The sequence below is a fragment of the Pteropus medius genome, unplaced genomic scaffold (assembly GCF_902729225.1).
Source record: "Pteropus medius unplaced genomic scaffold, Ma_sr-lr_union100, whole genome shotgun sequence".
In the NCBI taxonomy this organism is placed as follows: Eukaryota; Metazoa; Chordata; class Mammalia; order Chiroptera; family Pteropodidae; genus Pteropus; species Pteropus medius.
The window spans coordinates 6,301,127-6,322,093 of NW_024348242.1; the positions used below are offsets into that span (position 1 = coordinate 6,301,127).

The 20,967-nt window shown below is 36.3% G+C and overlaps 1 protein-coding gene across 10 annotated transcripts in view; it reads right to left on the minus strand.

Annotated features, from left to right (window-relative positions):
• Positions 1-20,967, minus strand: part of ATXN2 (ataxin 2) — a 93,873-nt gene that overhangs the window by 3,278 nt on the left and 69,628 nt on the right. For 8 of the 10 annotated variants that reach the window (XM_039879450.1, XM_039879455.1, XM_039879448.1 and 5 more), the window contains 5 exons: positions 10,769-10,953; positions 10,317-10,449; positions 6,624-6,677; positions 1,503-1,648; positions 490-717 (listed from right to left, as the gene is read on the minus strand). In XM_039879450.1, the coding sequence (XP_039735384.1) occupies positions 490-717; positions 1,503-1,648; positions 6,624-6,677; positions 10,317-10,449; positions 10,769-10,953 (746 nt within the window). The remainder of the gene's footprint in view (positions 1-489; positions 718-1,502; positions 1,649-6,623; positions 6,678-10,316; positions 10,450-10,768; positions 10,954-20,967) is intronic. The other 2 variants (XM_039879451.1, XM_039879452.1) reach the window with 1 other exon arrangement.

Below are 20,967 nucleotides of genomic sequence, written 5' to 3' on the forward strand. Positions count from 1 at the left end.
TGGTCAAAGCAGATGTATGGATAGCCAGGGAAAACAACTTAATGAGTAGAGAGATTTCTCTAGAATTCATGACTAACATTCAAGCTGACAAGCCCAGGATAGTCACCTTAGAGTTGAGAATTAATGAAAGTCCACCTCGTGTGTGAGTGTATGTGTGCGCACGTGTATCTCAGTGAAACTATAAAAACACAGCAAAGCAGACACAGATAGGAAAGGAGGACTGGGTTGCATTCCAGAGTGAAAGATTCTTTTTAAGGTCTCAGCTGGTAAACGTTAAAGGACTGATCTATCAGCAATTTCACTGGTCCCATTACAAAACCACACAAACATCCATTTAGGGCCAGATCACATGTATTTGAGTGGGAAGAGGGAGACAGGCAAATCACACACAGGGTTTCCCAGCTAGGAGAGCACCTGGCTGTTTGCTGCTTATCTGCTAACCTTCACATTCTATTGGTCTTCACAAAAAGTTGGCTAAAGCTGATTTACCTGAGGTACGTGGGCCATGTGGGGTGGATTGGTATATGCCGGCTGAACATGAGAAGGATGAATTGTAAAGACGGTCTGTTGTGCTGTTGGGAAACTATTCTGTGGCGACTGCGTATTGGAGGCAGGTGTCATGGAAGGAGGGGTTGGTGCAAGCCCCGCGTGGTAAATGGCTGACTGCTGCTGTGGACTGGCCAGATGGAGAGCCTGGGCGGCCTGGTGCTGATGGTGCTGCAAAGCAAAAGGGAAGAATTAAGAAAAATCCACAAGCTTTTTAACAAAGCAAGCCTAGACAAGATCAGAACAAAAAGGGCTGAGCCCGAAGCATGAAATCAGGCTCCACCTTGTCGGCTCAAGGTCGATGAGGGCAAAGGAGTGTCATCACAGGATAATAATCCATCATGTCTCGTAGTGGTAAGAGCGTGACGTAGTATGGGGGTGTAGCTGTGTGTGGTGTGGGGTAGGGGTAATGCGGGCAGGCGTGTGGGTGTAATGTGTGTGCGTGAGTGGGTGTGTGTGTGTGTGGTGTCGTGTGTGTCGTAACACCGCCTCCTATTTCAGAGACCTTCTTTCTGGGTACAAGCCCGATTCTCAGCCTGGCAGTTCTAAGCCCTCAATTAAGCAGAAGTAAAAAAAAACTACCACCCCAGGGAACAGACAGATGTCAGAGAACCTTAACTGCCTGTTAATAAACACGATGAAAGAAGCTACTAGGGAAAAAAACTCAATCATATAAACATCAGGCATGATGTAAAGAAAAGTCCCAAGCAAATTCCTGTTAGATTTTTCAATATTGATGTTTCCAGAACTGATCCGATCATCTTATTCTCAGTATGTATTTTATGATATGACTTAAAACCAACCCCAGGGGCACAGTCTGCAGAGTGATAGGCTGGCAACGGGAGGCGGGGCTGCTAAATGTTTTGATCATATAGTAACTAGCCCCTTGCCTGGCACTGAAGAAAAGAGTAAAGAGGAGGAAGCACTTCTTTGAAGGCCTCTGAGCTTCTCCTTACCTGAACAGGGCTGGGTGCAGGGTGATTTCCACCATGCTGGCTTTGCTGCTGTCCGGTAGGGGTAGCTGAAGGCTGAGGATGTGGCGTATGTGGGTGCAGGGTAGCATTAGGGTGTGCGTACTGCTGAGCAAGGGAACCAGTGGAAACTAAAGTGAAAGAAAAAGGAGTGTGTACAACTGCCACATGTGATAGATGACCTTAACCGCTCCCTCTACGCTTCATCAATTGAGCTTTCTTGATGTTCAATGGCCTAACTTATGCTGTTTACCAATCTCTATATTTGACTCCACTTAAACCATCAATTTTCTTGAAAAAATAAATGTGAAGTTATTGCTAACAATCAGACTAGCATTTTATTCATATAACACAGTTGTATACATTACATTAAAATCTAATTAGTTTAAATTTACTCTTAAAACAGTCACTAGGTTTTCAAGAAAAGGTAACTTAAAAGCATAGGCAGAAGCAATTCAAACAATGTCTGTCAACCCCTCCCCATCCCCCTCTTTCTCTCACATACACCTTAGCTTGAGGCCATCATCTGGCTAGCCTCACCATGCTACTGTCCTGGAGCTGCCACAGTGTCCCATGGGCACAGACTGTATCGGGCTAGGGGAAGGGGCTGGGTAAGTATGTGGCAAGATCAAGGCTCTATCTTCAACGCCAAAGACCACAATCTTTCTCAGGTGATCACGGAAGCCACTCTGCCACTCTGCCGGTTACCTGGGCTCTTTTTGTTCAAGAATCTCCCACCTTTGCTTTGTAAGACCTAGTAGTTAGAATTACTAAACTATGTAAAAAATGATCTGCCTTAAAAGCATCCCAGCCTTTAAAATCTTATTAGAGTAACTTCAAAGGAAACATGATGAGCCAATTTAAGTAAAAATGTGCTCATTAAAGATAAGAACCCAAAGCCAATTCTTTGTGAATCTCAGTACAGACCATGCCTTGGTAAAAAACAGGGAGATCAAGTATAAATTTATTCACGTCTTCTCCAAGGAGCAATTTGAGATTCAAAGGTACAATAAGATGGGCTCTTTGCTTCCAGTGACTATAGAGAGCACACTGATAACAAACTTCACCATGATGTAGCAATGAACTGAGGACAGTGTTCTCGAGACAGACACATCACTAGCAACGTGTGACTCCCAGATTTCTCTTATATTAATCCTAAAATCCTTGAGAAGCTAAGCCCATACACAGACAGAAACAATTCCAAAATAATTCATGTTCTTCATATGATGTGTTAGCAAAATACAGACATACAGGGGACTGATGGGGAGAAGCAAGCACTGCTTTGGGATCAGGCACCCTAACTCCTGCAGTCTAACAGGCAAGGCTGCCAAGAGTCACCCAGCATAAACGACTGTGGGTAAGTCCCATGTAAATGTTATGCAGAGGGTTAGCACACAAAGCAATTCTGTAATGCTTGACATTGTAGGGCCAAGGGCCACCAACACTCCAGCGCAACTGGTTCTCTCTCCAAGTGCATGTGTATCTTTTAAGAGGGCAGGGTGAGGCAGAGTCAGTGCTAGGACCACCTGTGCATCCGCTGCCTATGCCGTGACAGGTGTTACTATCCAGATTAGATTAAAAAGAGCCCTTTGTATTGAGAAAATTTCCTAATTATAATAGTTAACATACATTGGAACATATTAACAAGGAGAACGGTGATCGTATATTCTCTGAGAGGGTTTTTCCCCTTTTCAAAAAAAAAAAAAATTTTTTTTTTTTTAATTTAAGTATAGTTGGCATAAAATATTTCTTGGGATGTTTTTGAAAAGAGTCAGTGACTGCTAGGAGCTGGGAAAAATAATATGCTAACTGCTTTTCTTGAACTACACAGTTGCATGAGCCTATGAAGGCAGTCAGTGTTTCTTCTAATTCACCGGCTTATTAAAAAGCCATTCTTCACCATCATGCTCATTAAGCTAAATTTCAGATCTCCTCAAACTGTCTAGGCACTGACTTGGTCTAAAAGATTTGATATAAATTTTGAATCTTTGTTCTTGCAAAAATCTTAGTTATTTTTCAAATTTAAATAACTGAAATGGTCCCATGTAGCTAGGAGCTATCGAGCGGACAGCACGATTTGCAGCGCACCTCCACCATCACAAGTCCTACTGGATGGTGACATCTAGGGCCATTCATGCTCCCTTATCTTCAAACCATCAGCACTAAAATCTTCCCTATGTCCAAGCTTCTTAAATGTTTCATTTGGAGCAATACTAAATATGGGAAAAAGCCAATCCCAAATCTCAAATACTATTTATGAGGTTTCATAAATACAGAGTACAGATTCTCAGAGTTTCTATTTTCTTACTTTACTTATTCAAGAAATTTTTATAAATTTCACTTAAAAAAATTATCTTCTAAGTAAGGTAGTTTCTAAGAAAATAAAAAGTAACAATAAATTTTTGAAAATCTATCTGGTGCTGTATTAATTTTCACACATAAAAACATGGCCATGACCATCACAAAGAGAATGATTAGGTGCATGAAGTCTCATAATTGTTATTCATCAATTAGAAAATGTTAAAATCTTGAAATTATCTGGAGAAAATTAAAGATAAAATATTTTTATTATGCATTCTTAAAGGGCATCTCTGTGATGGTTTACCAGTATTTAAAACCTGTATTCTAATCTATACCTCATTTGCATTCATAGCACAAATATTTCAAGTTATCCAAACTAAGTATATCAACATAGTCTTTTGTTTAAAAAACTCATCCTTTCCCTAAACACCAGTAAACTACAATGTATTACAAGAAAAACCAAGCAGATGTAATATATACATCATAAACTGCAAATAAAATTTAAGGTTTATTTAGAAATATTTTCCTTTGTTCATCTTCTTGCTTAAGAGACATAAAGCAAGTATCTTATCCAGGAACCCATTTTACTCCTCATATATGAAAACTGAGTGGCTATCTGGGAAAAATGTAAAACGTACACTTTAATTCAATACGAATAACAGCAAAAATATAGTTTGGTTCCTTGAAAGGCCACAAGAATGAGACAGAAATGTGGGACAGGAGGAAAATTAAAAGGCTGAGGGAGGAAAAAAAGATTGGAAGGAAAGAGAAAACAAGAGAAAGGAATCAATACAGAGTAAATGAGGAAAAAAATAGAATCAGGAAAAAAGAGAAGTGGAGAGCAACAGGCAGTAAGTTCTGAGCTTTACTAAGTGTATCATTTATCTGCTTTTATTATACACATGCTCATTAATTTAGCTAAATATTTCAGAGAAGTTAAAGATAAAGTGAATTTTCTTTAAAATTGTGATTTAGCTATTCGTCAGCTAAATTTCTGTTTATAAAATTTGAGTTGCCTTCACGAAACATGAATTAGGTCAAGCAAATCAAATATTGCTTTTTTGGGCCATATTAGGTCTAAAAGTTTCCTACTCGCTGTGTTCCTTGATATAAATGTTTAAAATTCAGACTAGGTAATTTTTCAAATCTTCCTAACACTAACCACATTCCAAAAATAGTTTCCTAAGCTATGATCTTACTGAAGCCAATTCAGTCCATAAAGCTGTGTGTTTAATTTGTAACTAGGTTTCTTCATTTTGACCTTGGATGCACAAGGCATGAGAGATTACCAGCACTGCAAAATTTAAACGAAATAACATCGTCCAACTTTTAAATTTGATGTGAAATTCAGAGAAAAACAGAAGTGAAGGAAAGTTGAAATCTCTATAAAAGAGTAAAAGGCAACAGAGACCAAACCATGACAAAATGGCTCAGATGAGGGGAGAGGGGATTCCAAGCAGCAAATTAAATGACAAACAGCAGCCCCACTGTTAGTTTCTTTTAAAAGTACTGAAACTCCCCTGTGAGGGAAGGTGTGCTAACAAGGCGGTTAATGCTTAGGTGTGATGATTAAGGGCCTCTTACTTACCAGTAACTGGAATCCAAAACTACTAACAGAGACAGTAAGATGGTGAGGATAACTACATTTGAGACCTCAAATTGAGTACATGATAAAATTGATTACTGACACTGTCTTTTACATACTACATCACATACATAGTTTCCCTTCAAGAGTATATATATGTATATATATACACACACATATATATACACATATACAGCAAGACTCCTTTTTAAAGAGCATCTATTAAAGGATTAAATTTGTTAACATTTCCTAGCACCAAATAAATGACATGTATACATTTTTGGATACCAAGTCATGGCACAATTAATGAAAATTTAAGTAAAAATGTTTTCTAAATGCTTTTTAAAAATCTGGCATTTAGTAGATTAAGACATTGAGTTATTCTATAAAATAATTCAAAATTTAGTCTCTAAAGTAAAATTTTACTCCTTAATATCCTCTAGAATATAGTATTTCACATAAAGTGACACATTACTGGCATAAATTTCTAAAGGATTTCTATATGCTAGTACCTTTCGTATTTGAATACCAAAAGTCCATGACTAGCCTTATTTAAAAATTGCCCTACAAATAGAGAAAACACACCTTAGAAGTTCATTTCCAAAAGAAAGCTCTGCCCAGACTTTCTCCACTTAGGAGCAATCATTTCCTTTTCACTGGTGGTGAGGGGGTGCTGCGAGGGGCCAGTGCTGCCAAAGATCACCTCTGCTGGGTCATTCTTTAAGTACAAGACGTCCTGAGGTGTCTGCTACATAAATATCTTAAACCCTCAGTCATGCAAACACTAAAAGACAGAAATGTTTCTTCCCTAGTTTTTCAACCCTATTCAATTTAAAATTCTTGTAAGAATAAATTTCTTACCAGGATAACAAAATGACTAACATTTTAAGTTTTCTATATTAAGCTCATGGCTTGGTTTTTAAAAAGGTTACTCAAGAAAGTTTTCTGAATGAGGAAAATATTAGGCATTTCCAAAACAGTCATATGTTTGCTTGGTATGCAAAAATTCATTTCTGAAACAACTCAATTTTTTACCTCCAGCTTTCTTAAGCTGGGTTTTATTTCTTTTAAAATTCTGAATTACTTACAGATATACATATTTTTAATGATTTTTGTCTGGCACAAGGAAAATATTGCTCAACAAGTCTACTCCCTTAACATGTATTCTTTAAAAAGTGTTTTACTGTTCAATTAAAATTAGTATAAAAAACCCAACTCACTGGCAAAGTAGAAAGAAGGGCTTGTCTCCTTGTTGTATGGTAATTTGGGACATGCTGAATTTGGGAAATAGAAAGGTAAATTAGCCTTTTGAGGTGTGCATTTTTCTAATTTTCTGGAAAGGTTGACATATTTAGTATTTCTTTTTGTATTCATGCATAATTCATTCTTCTTATTTTAAAAGAGCTGACAAGCACTTTAAACATTGCTACAAAATTAAATAAGAGAAGGCTGAACCAAAAGACACTTTTCTTCTGTACTGGGGTGTCAAGTTCTGCATGCTGACTTGCTTAAACAAAAGGAATAAAATTGTTATCTAATAAGACCAACATGAGATTCCGTTGAACAACCTTGATATAAATAATGTACCAAAATAAAATATTTACCAAGTTTAATTCAAATGACTCAAATAATTCTGCAAATCATTATTAATAGAAATGTCATCATTCTGTAAGATATTTATAAGGCATCTGGTAGTGGATCCAAAAACTTAGAAACATAATAATAATAACATTAAACATGGGTATGATATCCTTTCTTATTAAGATGTCTACATAAAAGTGTGTGTGTTTAAATACATATTCTCAGGTGGAAGGATAATAGGTGCATTTTAAATCTTTCTGCCTACTATATTTTTTAATTTATCTGCATTAAACTATCAAAAATAAACCAAAAAAGAATTCTGGATCTGACTCTTCCTGATGGCTTTAGGTAGTAAAGTTTCATTATCACTTTTTCTGAAAGAGAAAACACCACTCTATCAAAGTAGATGAATTAGAAGACTAGATGTTAAGGAAACAAAAAGTAACTTCTTAGGAAGGAGGGGGCAAAAGGCATTGATGAAAGTTAAAAGTAAAGAGATGAAGTTTGTAATCAAAGTCCTTTCTAAAATAGAGAATAAGGTCAACAATTACTTAGAATGTGTGGATGTATGTATGTGTGGATATGTGTATATATAGATATATATAGATATATCTATATAGACATAGATATAGATATGTATGTATCTCCTAATAATTTAATTGTTCAGTAAATCTGTTAACATATTTACATTAAATATATCAAAAATTTAAAAATAATCAGACTCTCGTTTTGCAGTCATTGGTGATCCTTTCTATCCTCAAAGCCTTTGCTATGACCATACTAAGTAATGACTGATAAAAAGGTGACATAAAATTGTCATCAGCATCTGAGTGCATGTTCTTTTGTTTGCATAAAAAGTTTTAAAAATCTAGATAGGATGTAGCTTAAAAATAAACATAATTCATACTCAAAATATTTGGTACCTTTGTGAATATGAAATATAAACTATTCAAGGGAGATGAATATACAATTAGCATTACTATGCAACAGTTTTAATTTAAAATAATGTACTTAAAATTCAGATTTGGAAGATCTAAATACCTGAAATAAATTACTGAAGAATTAATGACCGTGCTTTAGCAGATTAAATTATAGCATATGACAGCAAAGAACAAAATAATTCATTTTCTAGTATTCTTTTTAAGGTATGAAGTATCCAAAAGAGAACTTTAATTAACCAGCAACAATCATACCAAGTCCACAGCCTTGCTCTTAGCCTGTCTTCAACAGACATAAATTAAATACAACCCATGTAAATTATAGGTGCATAGTTCAGATTTAATTGAGCAACTTTCTCCCTGCATTAAAGAGCTGGCTCTGATGACTAGTACCTTCCAGATTTCGCAGGAGAGTAGGTCTAGTGTTTTGTTTGTAGTATTTCCTATTTACTCACACTTCAATAGACTTCGGGGTCCAAGGCCAATTGCTTTTCAAATGGATATGTTCTAGGAAGGTAGTTATACAAAACACTAATGGCCTCAAATAACAGTATTTATTGTACAGGTTCTTTCAAACCAGTAAGGCTGTTTCAAACCAATGAACATCCACCAAAAAGACCAAGCCAGATGTTGGCACGGTGGAGAAAGATTCTGCTCAACATTACAATATTACTATAATGTCTCAAATGCATGGGTACACAAATCGCTATTCTCTAAAAGCAATGAAAATTTTTGGACAAAAGTTTCATATCTTATTCCAAAAGGAGTATGCCAGAAAATGAGAGGAAAGAAATGTTTTTTTCCACTTGTTAAATCATGATGTATTCACCAGAAATACATAAACAATCATAATAAACTTTTCACCTAAGCCTTTAGCAAACTGGAAAATTGTTGAAATGTATACAAATTGCATAAAAGCCAGTGTGAGGAATCAATGGTGCTTTTTCATACATACTCAGTTCTGGTTAAAACAACTGAAGACAAGCCAATGACAGGAAATCGTAACCAAAATCATAAGCCAAATCAGTCTGTCAGAAGATTTTTCAATTAAATTATAAATGGGTTTCTTGAAAGAAATGTTTTCCAAAATGTAGCAATCATTTTTATTTAAAAGGCATAATCCACAATAAAAAGTTTTAAGTGTCATATAAAAAATTAAAATCAGGCTTAAGTATTTTATAAAAATAATACCCTCACAGTCACGTAAAATTAGTGAACCTGTGTGGCAGGAGCATGCCTCCAGGAAGAAAGTGTATGCAGTGGGTTATGGGTGACAAGAAGGATGACTGTTGCTGCGAGTCTCATTCCTATTAACCTACGAAATGTTATAAACTGTTATTTAAAGTTAAAAAAATAAAAAATCTTTCCATTCTTAGTCATTCAAAAAGCTTAAGGAGGTTTAAAAAATGAAATGTCCATGTAGTTAGATGTAATTGTAATTTCATTCTCATAGTGGTATACTCTTCAATTGTATGAATAAACTTAAATCTCTTTCCTCCCACTTCAAAAAAGGAAATGTCAGTGGGAAAACCTAAATGACAATACAGGAATTCTCAGAAAAGTTCAAAACTTACATCTTAATGTAACTGGTAATAAAGGTGCATTTCAAAAACATAATATGGACAACGCTGTTAATTTTATATTACACAAGATATAAGTATAAATCTTGTTTTAAATTCTCAATATTAAAAACCATATTATTTTAGAACTTTAGATAGCTTTTAAATTGACCTGTACGAAGTTCTCTGGTTATAAAACTAAGATGGTAATTTTTGCTTATCATCATGAATTATTCTTGTATATGTTTAATTTTACAAAGTACTTCTTATTTTCATTTTACCACTGTTTATACTGATTATCTGAAGTGTGAATGTCTAAAGCAGATCTAATATTATACAATTCTGACCACTTAAAATACCGCATGATGCGGAAACACAGTAGCATTATAACAAATAGCAATAAAAATATGTAATGCCAGTGACCCCAAAGTGAGAGGTGAAGCAGAATGTTTTCTCGCTGGAGAGTGCTTTCACAACTGTAAAACTTTCTTGCATGCCTCATGCAAGACACGGGGCATATCAAAATGATAATACTCATAAGGAAGAGGAGAAAGATACCTTTCTCCATAGAGATGCTGCTTTCTGATATACATATCATTATATTTTAGGCAAAGGAGAGACATTTGAAGACAGAAGAGTTTCAGATACGGAAGCAGAAATGATTTGCCAAGACTTAGAACAGGTCAGAGAAAGAATAGGTTCACCTCTTCTTTAGATTTTTGACCCTCGATGTCATAAAAGGCCAAGTTATTCTTAAACAGTATCTTTTCAGAGCTTTAAAACAAATTAAGAATACCCACACACACTGAAAAAGACAAACAAAAGTGTTTCCTACCATACATTGCATGTGTCTGCTCATGAGCCCCGTACTGAGTTGCTGAAGAGGATACTAAACCAGGCTGGGCATGTGCTGGTGGTGCCATCATCCTAGCATTACCCTGTATTACAGGACTATAGACATGAGGATGCTGTGTTCAAACAAAAAATAAAGGAAAAACATTAAAATATCAAATAGACTCAAGGAGATTTTAGTTAGATGTCTTAACTCCATGGTTTCCAGACTTCTAAAAACAACTCTGAAAATTCTACAACTTTTCTTTGCTATTTCCTTTGAAATATTTAAAACAACCAATGACTTTCTAATATATATTTAAAGGGTCCCCCAAATCCTTAGCTATCTACCACAGTATAACACAAAGCACAAGATATAAAGGAAAACCCCTTTACCATATTAAAAGTTAAAATTAAAAGTTACTTGAATGGCATAAAAATTAAGAGCAGCCTTACCTGAGACTGATAATGTGGCACGTGCTGAACAAGAGGCTGATTTGGAAACTGCTGAGGACTATAGGCAACGTATTGTGTGGAATAAGCTGGTGGGGTGGCCACGATTGGTGGGCCTGCTGCTGAGGCTGGGTGCATCATAGTGCTCTGATGATGCTGGTCTTGTCGCTGTTGGGGCATATTTGGTACTGCAGAAAAAGATGACTAAGTATTAGAAAAAGCATCTCTACAGCACAAAATAAATGAACACGGTCCATGAAGCTCTGTATGATTTGACCCTCCTGCCTGCCTCTCCAATGCCATGTTATACCACCCTCGCTCCCACTTCAGCCTTCTGGGATGTCTTCCTATCACACATGCTATTCTTTAGCCTCAGTGATTCTCCACTCCTGCTGATAATTCTGACTCATCCTTCAGGTGTCAACTCAAAAGCAACTTCCTCAGAAAGATCCTTTATGATGATCCCCAAACTTGATCAAGTCCCTGTGACAGACTCTTGCAGCATGATGAAATGTTTCCTTTATACTATTTTTCAAATAATACTTGTTTTATACACCAAATAATGCCACTTACTAGAGGACATTGGATTTATTAAAAACAAAAACAAAAAGAAAAAATAACATGTAACAAAAAAGCCAAAACAGACCAAACACTAATCTTAATGCCACATTTCTTAATTTCCCACCACTGAATTCTTCCACAACTTCTTGGCCTTTCTCAAACACAGCATCACACACTATCATGTAGCAGAATTCCAAATAATAGCTCTTTTAAAAACTTACTTTGTCTTTTATTATTCCGCACAGATTTCTACCTATGGTCTTCCCGCTGTTAAAACTCAAGGTAAGATTTTTGCTCAACTGTCAATTTCTCTATAATGTCTTTCCTAGTTCCCCCTAAAAGAGCTAGCTGCAAGCTGTCTACCTTTTCCTCACATGTCTACTATGGCAGTGTTTCCTATGATGGGTTAAGGTGCGATGCTAACCAAGCCACTTGAGGGAAGGAATCACGAATCACCGCTTACAGCCAAAGGCTGTAATGAGGCAAAGAGAAAGTAAAACTTGGTATGCTCATAAAATCATCAGAACTATTTATACAAGTAAGTACTAATTTAGAGAGAGAATATAGTTTTATTTTAAGTTTTTTGCTAAAAATGTAGTAATTGTTGCTGAAATTTGAGAGAGCCAGTTACATACTGTTTTAACTGTTTAAAAAAGCAAACTCGAAAACAGAAGAAATAAAGTAACATTTTTCTGAATTTAATCTTGAGATGCCCCATATTGAAAAGCATATCCTTTTAGTAAAGAAAGGCCACCCCAAAATCAAGTATCATTTTTATCAAATAAAAGTTTGGCTAGTTAAGCTCATTGAATTTAACCTATTATCATTTCTTTTGATCCTTGATGATGACTCTCACATATTAAAAAAGATTTAAAAGGCCAGTCAGGTTTATCATCTTTTAAAAATTAAAAATCCTAGTTACAAAAAAATGCTAGACTACAATCTCAAAATGACACAGGACATCACTTGTAAAATTCTTAATATTTTAGCAGGAAATGGAAAAGGACATCTCTTGCAGAGTTCTTAATCTTTTTAGTAAACCTAGTTAAATTTTCTTTCATCCTTTCTTTAGAAAAAAGGCCCTCTCCCCCAAATCCCGATAACTGTCCCGAAACTGGTGACTCAGATCCTCTGGCTACTGATAAAGGTCACTGGCCCACTGTTAGCAGAAATGGTGTTAGGCTAGACAGGGCCCTTAGAGTCTGAGAGGGGAAGGGACTTTAGACCAATGGTCTTTTTCGCTCTTTAAGAAATATATTAACCAAGCCTGTTTCCCTTTACTCACTTAATAGGCAAATCAGTAATAGAAATTAATAGATATAGGAATTAAATAACAAGTTCATATATCTTCTTTTCCTTGTCTAGGGACTGAGGCGGCACTTCAGCAGGAAACCCAAGACCCTGTCCTGACTAAGACAGAAAGGGAAAGAGCGCCATGAAACTCCAGTAGGCAGGGACAATGACCCCTCTCAGCAGGAAGCAGATATGGAAGAAAAGAGTTAGGCAAGAAAGTTAGTAGGGGGTTTCGGGTCTGCCTGCAAAGACACTGAGGTCATCCTATTCTAGAAGGGGTCCGTCCTAATCCTCCCACAATTAAGCAAACCAGAAGGTATTTTTAGGCTAAAAGTAACTTCTACAAAGAAACAAGTCAGCAGAGAATAGGTACCAGGTTTAAGCCAGTCACTTGCACTTGTTCAATGAAGACCCCAACAACCTTCAACTCATCTGAACCTCATTTTACCATCATTACAATATGATGCATAAGCCTGGAAATTCATTAATGTCATTATAACAGACTGAATTCTGGGAACGAACACACGCAGAAATCATATGATCAATCACTGAGTCTTGTCAATCAAGGAAGCCCATCTCTCTAAGAAAAGTAACCACCCACAGCAAATAGGAATAAAAACCCCAAAGGCTTTGTCACCAGGCCTTTTGAGCTACCCTTCTCTTGCTCAGGCCCGCTTCCACGTCTGGAAGTGTACTTTCTCTTCTAATAAAGCTTTTTTCTGCTGTATTTCGGTGTCTTGCTCAATTCTTTGTTTGAGACATCAAGAACCTGGATGACTCCCTGGGAGAGGATCTCCCAGGTAACAAAAAGATAAAAAGTTCAACAATACAAAATTGTCCTTCTAATCATCTGCATTCAATTCTCTTTCCCAACAGCAACCACTGTATGCACCCTTCTAGATTATCTTCTATTCATTTACATATATGCATATGCATGCATACCAGAGACATACTTGGTTTTATGGTGGTGTTTTTTTCCCCTAAATTGGATCTATCTATCTTAATCTCAAAACTACAATTTAAATGAACTAAACTTTAGCCATTTCCTTATGTCAATGGTTTTCAACTGAGAGTAATTCTGCCTTCGAAGAGACATTTGGCAATGTCTGGAGACATTTTTGGTTGTCACAATTGGGAGGAGAGGTTACTACCAGCATCGAATGGGTAGAGGCCAGGTAGAGGCCAGGTAGAGGCCAGGGATGCTAATAAATAGCCTACAATTCACAAAACACCACCTCGCTACTCAAAGATCTGTCCCAAAATGTCAACAGTGCCAATGCTAAGAAATTCTGCTTTATCAAGTCCTTGACTTTGGCATATTTTCAAACACAACTCAATTTTTCTCGCAGGTTACAAGAGATAACACTGCTTATGTACCAAGAAGACACAGGTAGTTTTGTGCAAAGGTCCTACTTCATGCAGGAAAGATATATGTGCCCTATACAATCCATGGTTGCATTTCAGAAGCAAGTCCTTGACTTTGCCAGTTATTTGACAAGCAGCAGAATATAAAATTAACATAAAAATATCAATAGCCTTTATATATGGTATTTCATAAACTCACTTTATAAGTAACTACTTAGAAGATGCAATGGAAAAGATGATCCTGGTTTATATTAACATTTAACAACAAAAAGCATATGTCCAAAGCATAAACTGAGGAAACACACAAAACCTTTAAGAGAAACTTAAAAACACTACTGAAGATACAGAAGCAGATTTAAACAAGAGGAAAGGCATAATTTGTTCTCAGAGAGGGAGACTCAATATAAAGACAACAATTCTCCCATTATTTTTTTTTTAATGTAATTCAGATAAAAATGCCAACTGTCAAATTGAATGTTAAAATGCATGAGTTCATACTTATATAACAACAAACCCTAAATAGTCAACCTGTAGAGGATAATAAGAAATCAACTCATTTTGAGAATTGCCTGGAAATAATGGCATTTTAGTTGCCTTTATTGCACAAACTATTCATCATGGTAACTAAATAGTTTGACAAGATACAGTTTTTCTTTACAGAAATATTCCAGTTAATCACTGAAGAATGGATGATAGAAAGATTGTTACCATGTTGCAAACCTTTAATGAAATAATGGATCTAGGGTTAGAAAATCATCATCAATGGCTGCTAAAACAAACAGTGAAGAGCTGGCAGGAAAGGTCTGGCCAAGTTATTCTTACTATCACAAAAAAGAGAGATGACAAGAAAATTACATAACTCTTAGTGAAAATATGCACATTGTAAAACATTCCAGATTAAGTTTTTAAAAAAACACCACCTAATCCTATCATACCTCTCTTTATCTACTATCAGTTTACAAAGATTACAAGGGGCAGAGGACCACTTTACACAACACCACAGGGATGAAGTCCACAAAATTCGGATGGTGGGAAATAAACGACAAACGAGCTGGATTTAAACAGGTGCGAAGGAGAAAACTTTAAGAGATTTATTAAGAGAGCTATATCAATCAAAAGGTGTGAACTTTGGATTGTAGCTCGAATAAGCCAACTATTAAAAAAATATAAAATAACAGATATTTGTACTCTGGATATTTAATAAGCAAGGAATAATCGATTTTTTAGCTGTGAACAAAGGTATACTATTAACTATGATTTTAAAAAGAGTCTACAACACTTAAAATATACACACTGAAACCCAGTAGCCACCCCATCCACAGGAGACACATTCTGAGACCTTCCCCCAGTGGATCCCTGAAACCGTGGAGAGTAGTTAACCCTACCTATACATACTATGTTTTTTCCTATACAGACATACCTATGATAAAGTTTAATTTATAGATTAGGCATAGTATGAGATCAACAACAACAAAATAGAACAATTATAACAATACAGTTGACTCCTGGACAACATGGGTTTGAACTGCACAGACACTTACTTACAATTTTTTCCAATAAATACTGTAAATGAATTTTCCTTATGATTTTCTTAATAACATTCTTTTCTCTAGCTAACTTTATTGTAAGAATACAGTAGATAATATATGTAACATACAAAGCATGTGTTAATCAACTGTTCATGTTACTGGTAAATAGTGTAACAATCAGAGAACAAATATTTTGAAACTATTTTATACATATTATAGAAAAATGTAAATAAGCTAGTCTCCAAGATGGCCCGAATGATCTGCTTCCTGGTATTCACACCCTAGTGTAGTCCCCTCCCATACCATACCAGGTTTGCTCTGTGTGACCTATAGAAGAGGTCCACAACACCTGGGCGTGCACCAGTTCTGGTCCATGGCCTGTTAGGAACCAGGCCGCACAGCAGGAGGTGAGCGGCGGGAGAGCGAGCAAAGCTTCACATGTAATTATAGCTGCTCCTCAGGCATTAGATTCTCTTAAGAGCACGGGTCCCTGGTGCCAAATATGCTGGGGCCTGCTGACCTACAGCATATGGCAGATGTTATATGTCATTTCAAAGGTTAAGTTGTAAAACATATTGCAGCTTTCATTTAGGTCAGTTTCTCTCTCAATACCCATTTTGGGAGAAGCCAGCTGCCATGTTATGACCAGCACTATTCTGCCAACAGCTCTGAAATCTGGAAGCAGATCCTTCAGCCTTAGTTAATCCTTCAGATAACTGCAGGTCTAGCCAGCATATTTTCTGAAACTTCCTAAGAGACTGTGAGGCAGAACCACCCTGCTAAGCTGACCCTCAGAAACTGTGTGGAAGGATATATGTTGTTTTAGGAAGCTAAATTTTGTGGTAATATGTTAAAAGACAGATAACAGAGTTACAATTTTTACAAGGCTTTTAGTGTAAAAGAGTAAGAGATGGGAGCAAAAAGTCACAGTAAAAATCTTGCAATGCTAAGTTGAGTTGGATATATCAATGTGGATTTTTGAAAAGAAAAAAAAGTGGTATTTCCTAGGTTTGCCTTCTGAAAAGGCCCAGAAGCAGTAATTCAACAGCAATGAACATATTCAATGACCAGAAAATGTTTTCTAAATACTACTTCCTAGCAAGAAGAATCAGGGTTCCTTGAAGGAATACTGATTCAGGTCTGGGGCTAGAAAGATTAGCCTGAGACACCTTATTTGTAGCAGAAAATAAGGAAGCTGTCAGAACATAAGGAAGCTACCAAAAACAAATTAGTACCAAAATGATACAGGAGCCAATCTGAAGGGATTGCCATTTATTAAAGACAAGACAATGGGAGCGGCTAAAATAATTGAGTGAAACACAATAAACATATAAAAGTACATGAAAATCCATTTGTAATTTTTTAAAAATAAAAGGGAGAGCTCCACCCATTCTTAAAAAAAAAAAAAACCCAAAAACAATTTCACTGAACTCTACTGCAAGTAACAAGGGCACCAACTCCTCACTGAAAATCAGTACTTTGGTCAATTTTAAGCACTTAAACCTAAGCATTTATCCTTACTTTTCTGCACAAACTATTTCAGGGTAACTAAATAGCCCTAGTTGAAAAGAACTGTCCTTTACAGAATGAATTCAAGAAATCATCGTTTTCAAACTTGTAATTGCAGTTATTTTCAAAGTATGGTCCTGGATTAAGAGCATCACCTGGGAACTGATTTTATAAATTGCAGCACTAGAAATGTAAATTCTCAGGCTATGTCCCAAATCCACTGAATTGTAAACTCTGGGGATGGGGCTAAGTAATCTGTGTTTTTAACAAACTTTACAAGTAATTCTGATGCATACTAAAATTTGAGAAATACAGCCCTAATTTAAAAAATGATGTTAATCATCAATCGTCAATGAATTACATGAAAGATTAATAGAAAACTTTATAATTGGGGAGGGGAGAATCAGGCTATGACCACCTGAGCCTTTAACCAATCCGGCTACCTAAGAAAAATTTCCATAATTTTAAAAGATAGACACTAAGCATGGAGGTATGAAATGGTATGATGGCTGGGATTTGTTTTAAATACTTAAGCAAAGAAACAAATCACAGTTGAAGTAAATATGACAAAATCTCAATAGGAATGATGGACAAAGCCAGTATCTACTCACTTCCTACCTTCTTAGCATAGCACGTATTCACAGCTGATGTTCTTCTTGGGTTGCCTGTTCTATCTTATTAGAAATACTGCTATAAAACTAAGATACCCTCAGAATATAATTTCTCCTCTATTAAAATTACAGTGCCTCCTGAAGCTAAAGTACACTTCTCACATCAGAGATATACTGTAGTGCTTGCTCTGACTGCAAGAATCTTTTATATTTTAACATAAAAACATTCCCATTGCATTGTTTCAAAAAAAAAAAATCATTAAAATAGCAACACCAGGTAGCAACATATTAACATCTTAACATTGACCTCATTCAAAGAGACATACACACAAAAAAAACTTTTTCTTCCCTGAATTTTTCAAGCCTTCAGCATAAGATTAATCCTATAACTAGACAACTTCATTATCTAAGGCAGAGTTCTTCCTAAACCTAAGATAAAGGATATCATATGTGTAAAAACAAACAAAAACCATTAAAAGTTTTAATTATTGGGAGGTGGAAAAAATGGCATAGATGATACAGGCTTTGTTCATCCCTCTTGCAACCAAATCAAAGCTGTGACAGAAACACGGAGCTAAGAGCAAGCAAGGTCGCCTGGGATATAGACGAACAGAAGCCCTACGACGAGGGAGAGAAATAAAAAATCACCCTGCAATGGTAGAAGGTAGGATGGGGCGAGGATGCTAGGCTGCCTGGTTTGAGCGGCTGAGTGGGACAGAGACTGTGGCAGTTGCAGATGCCTCTTAAAGGGGCTGTGTCCACAACCAGACTTTCATGCTGATGGTCCTGCTTGTCCCGAGCACCAGCACCGGGGCATACCAAGGACTTACAGGGGGACACTGAGTTGTTGGAGCAAGGGCTGGAGGCGAGGCTCTCTCCTGGGCAGAAGTACTGGAGGTATCCACTGTCCTTTGTGGAGCCCTCCCCACTCCCAATGTGTGGACACAGTGCTCTGCTATAGCTGAGCCGTCATCAAACTGGGTGAGAGAGGTTGCTCTGCCCAGAGGATTCCCTGAAACTCCACCTCCCCCAACTCACAGCCCCGCCCAAGCCACATTCAGTTGTGTTCTCGGGGAGTCCTGTGCTCCTTGTTGAGCCAACTCCAAGACTCAAACTGTTGGCAGCTAACCTCAGTTTCTGGAGTGGCCTCTTGAGGCAACTGTAAGCACAGCATCTGTGGATTGCTTGCTGAATCTTAACAGGTAGCCCTGGAAGGACACAGGCTAGAGCTAAACTTGGCCTAGAGCTGAACCCCTCTCAAGAGTGTGCCACTGGACACCTACTACACAAAGCCACGCTAATAAGACAGGAGACTTAGGAGCTTTTCTTAGTACATAGAAACAGTCACAAAAAGGCAGCCAAGTGGGAAGACAAGCAGAAACCATATTAGAGAACAGAGATCCAGGAATAATAGAGTCAAGCAATTTAACAGATGTGGAGTTCAAAACACTGGTTATAAAGATGCTCTAATGACCTTAGAAGGGTATATGACTCAGTGAGAACTTAAAGAGATAAAAAACATAAAAATGAAAATGGAAATTGTAAAAAGGAACCAGTCAGAAATGAAGAACACATTATCTGAGATGAAGAGTATATTAGAGGGAATCTGAACAGAGTGGATGAAGAAGAGGATCGAACCACCAATAGAGAGGATGGGAAAGCCAAGGGCACTCAACCAGAAAGGCAAGATAAAAGAAGCCGAGATTATAATAATAATTTAAGAAGCCTATGGGACACAATTTAATGTAAAAATATCCATTTAATAGGGCTACCTGAAGGAAAACAAGAAGTTGAAGAGCTATTTGAAGAAATAATGATGGAAAACATCCCTAATCTGGTGAAGGAAACAGACATACAACCCCAAGAAGTTCAGAGAGTCCCAAAAAGATGAACCCCAAAAGGCCCATACCAAGGCACATTATAATTAAAATGTCAAAGGTTAAATACAAAGAGAGAATCTTAAAAGCAGCAAGAGAAAAGCAGTTAGTTACCTACAAGGGCGCACCTGTAAGACTGGCAGTTGATTTCTCAAAAGAAACTAATTAGGACAGAAAGGCTTGGCACAAAATATTCAACATGATGAAAACCCAGAATACTTTAATCAGTAAAGCTATGATTTAGAGTTGAAGGACAGATAAAGAGCTTCTCAGACAAAAATAAGCTAAAGGAATTTATCAACACCAAGCCAGTATTATAGGAAATGTTGGAAAGACTTCTTTAAAGAAGAAAAAACATGTATCAAAAACATGAAAAAAGAATGGTAATAATTACATTCCTATCAACAAGTACCTCAGATGGAAAAGAATTAAGTGCTCCAACTAAAAGATAGAGTGGCTGAATGAATAAGAAAACAAGACCTATATATGTGCTGCCTACAAGAGACTCACTTCAGATTAAAAGACACACACAGACTAAATGAAAGAGGATGGATCTAGAGGGTAATACACTGAATGAAGTAAATTAGATAAAGACAAATATCACATGATTTCACATACATGTGTACTCTAAAGAACAAAATCATCAACAACAACAACAAAAGCAGAAATAAACTCAGAGATATAGAGAATATTTTGAGAGCTACCAGATGGAAAGGGGATTTGGGAGGATCGAAAAGGAGCAAAGGGATTAAGAAGGACAAATGAATAGTTCCAAAATGGACATGAAGATATAAAGTGTAGCATAAGAAAATAGTTAACAATGTCGTAATACATATGTAAGGGGGGAAGAGGGGCACTAAATTTAGTGGGGTGATCACTTTGTGGGTTATATAGATCTTTAATCACTATGGTATACAATTGAAACTAATATATTATTGTATACCAACTATAATTTAAAAAAAAAACGCACTGAATTATACAATGTAAATACAAGCAACTAATTATCTATTGTATTTCAATAAAGCTGGGGAAAAATTTTTTTAATTATTAACACCCACAAAATTATGATTACTTCAAACACTGAAGAAAGCTTATTAATGTAAGAAGTGAAATTTTTATGTCAGGAGGATATTAGGCATTGAGAAATGTCTTTTTTATACAAATCATTCAACTTTTTATTGTTTCTCAATAAAATGATAGTAATTAATTGTTCCCAATTACCTGAACAGCAAAAAAAAAGGGAACTCTTTAGCAGAGAGATTTCCTTTAAATAATCTTTTTTTCTATAAAGTCTCTTTAATCACACAAACATAGAATACTAGATTATAAAATACTTATTTTAAATATGAGGAAACATCCCTCTAGTAGGATTTTGATGGTTTCTAAAGTGAGCTGCCCTCTGCTTTAAAAGAAATTCTAGATTTTGGGGGGCGGATTGTACATTATAAAGTGAGAAA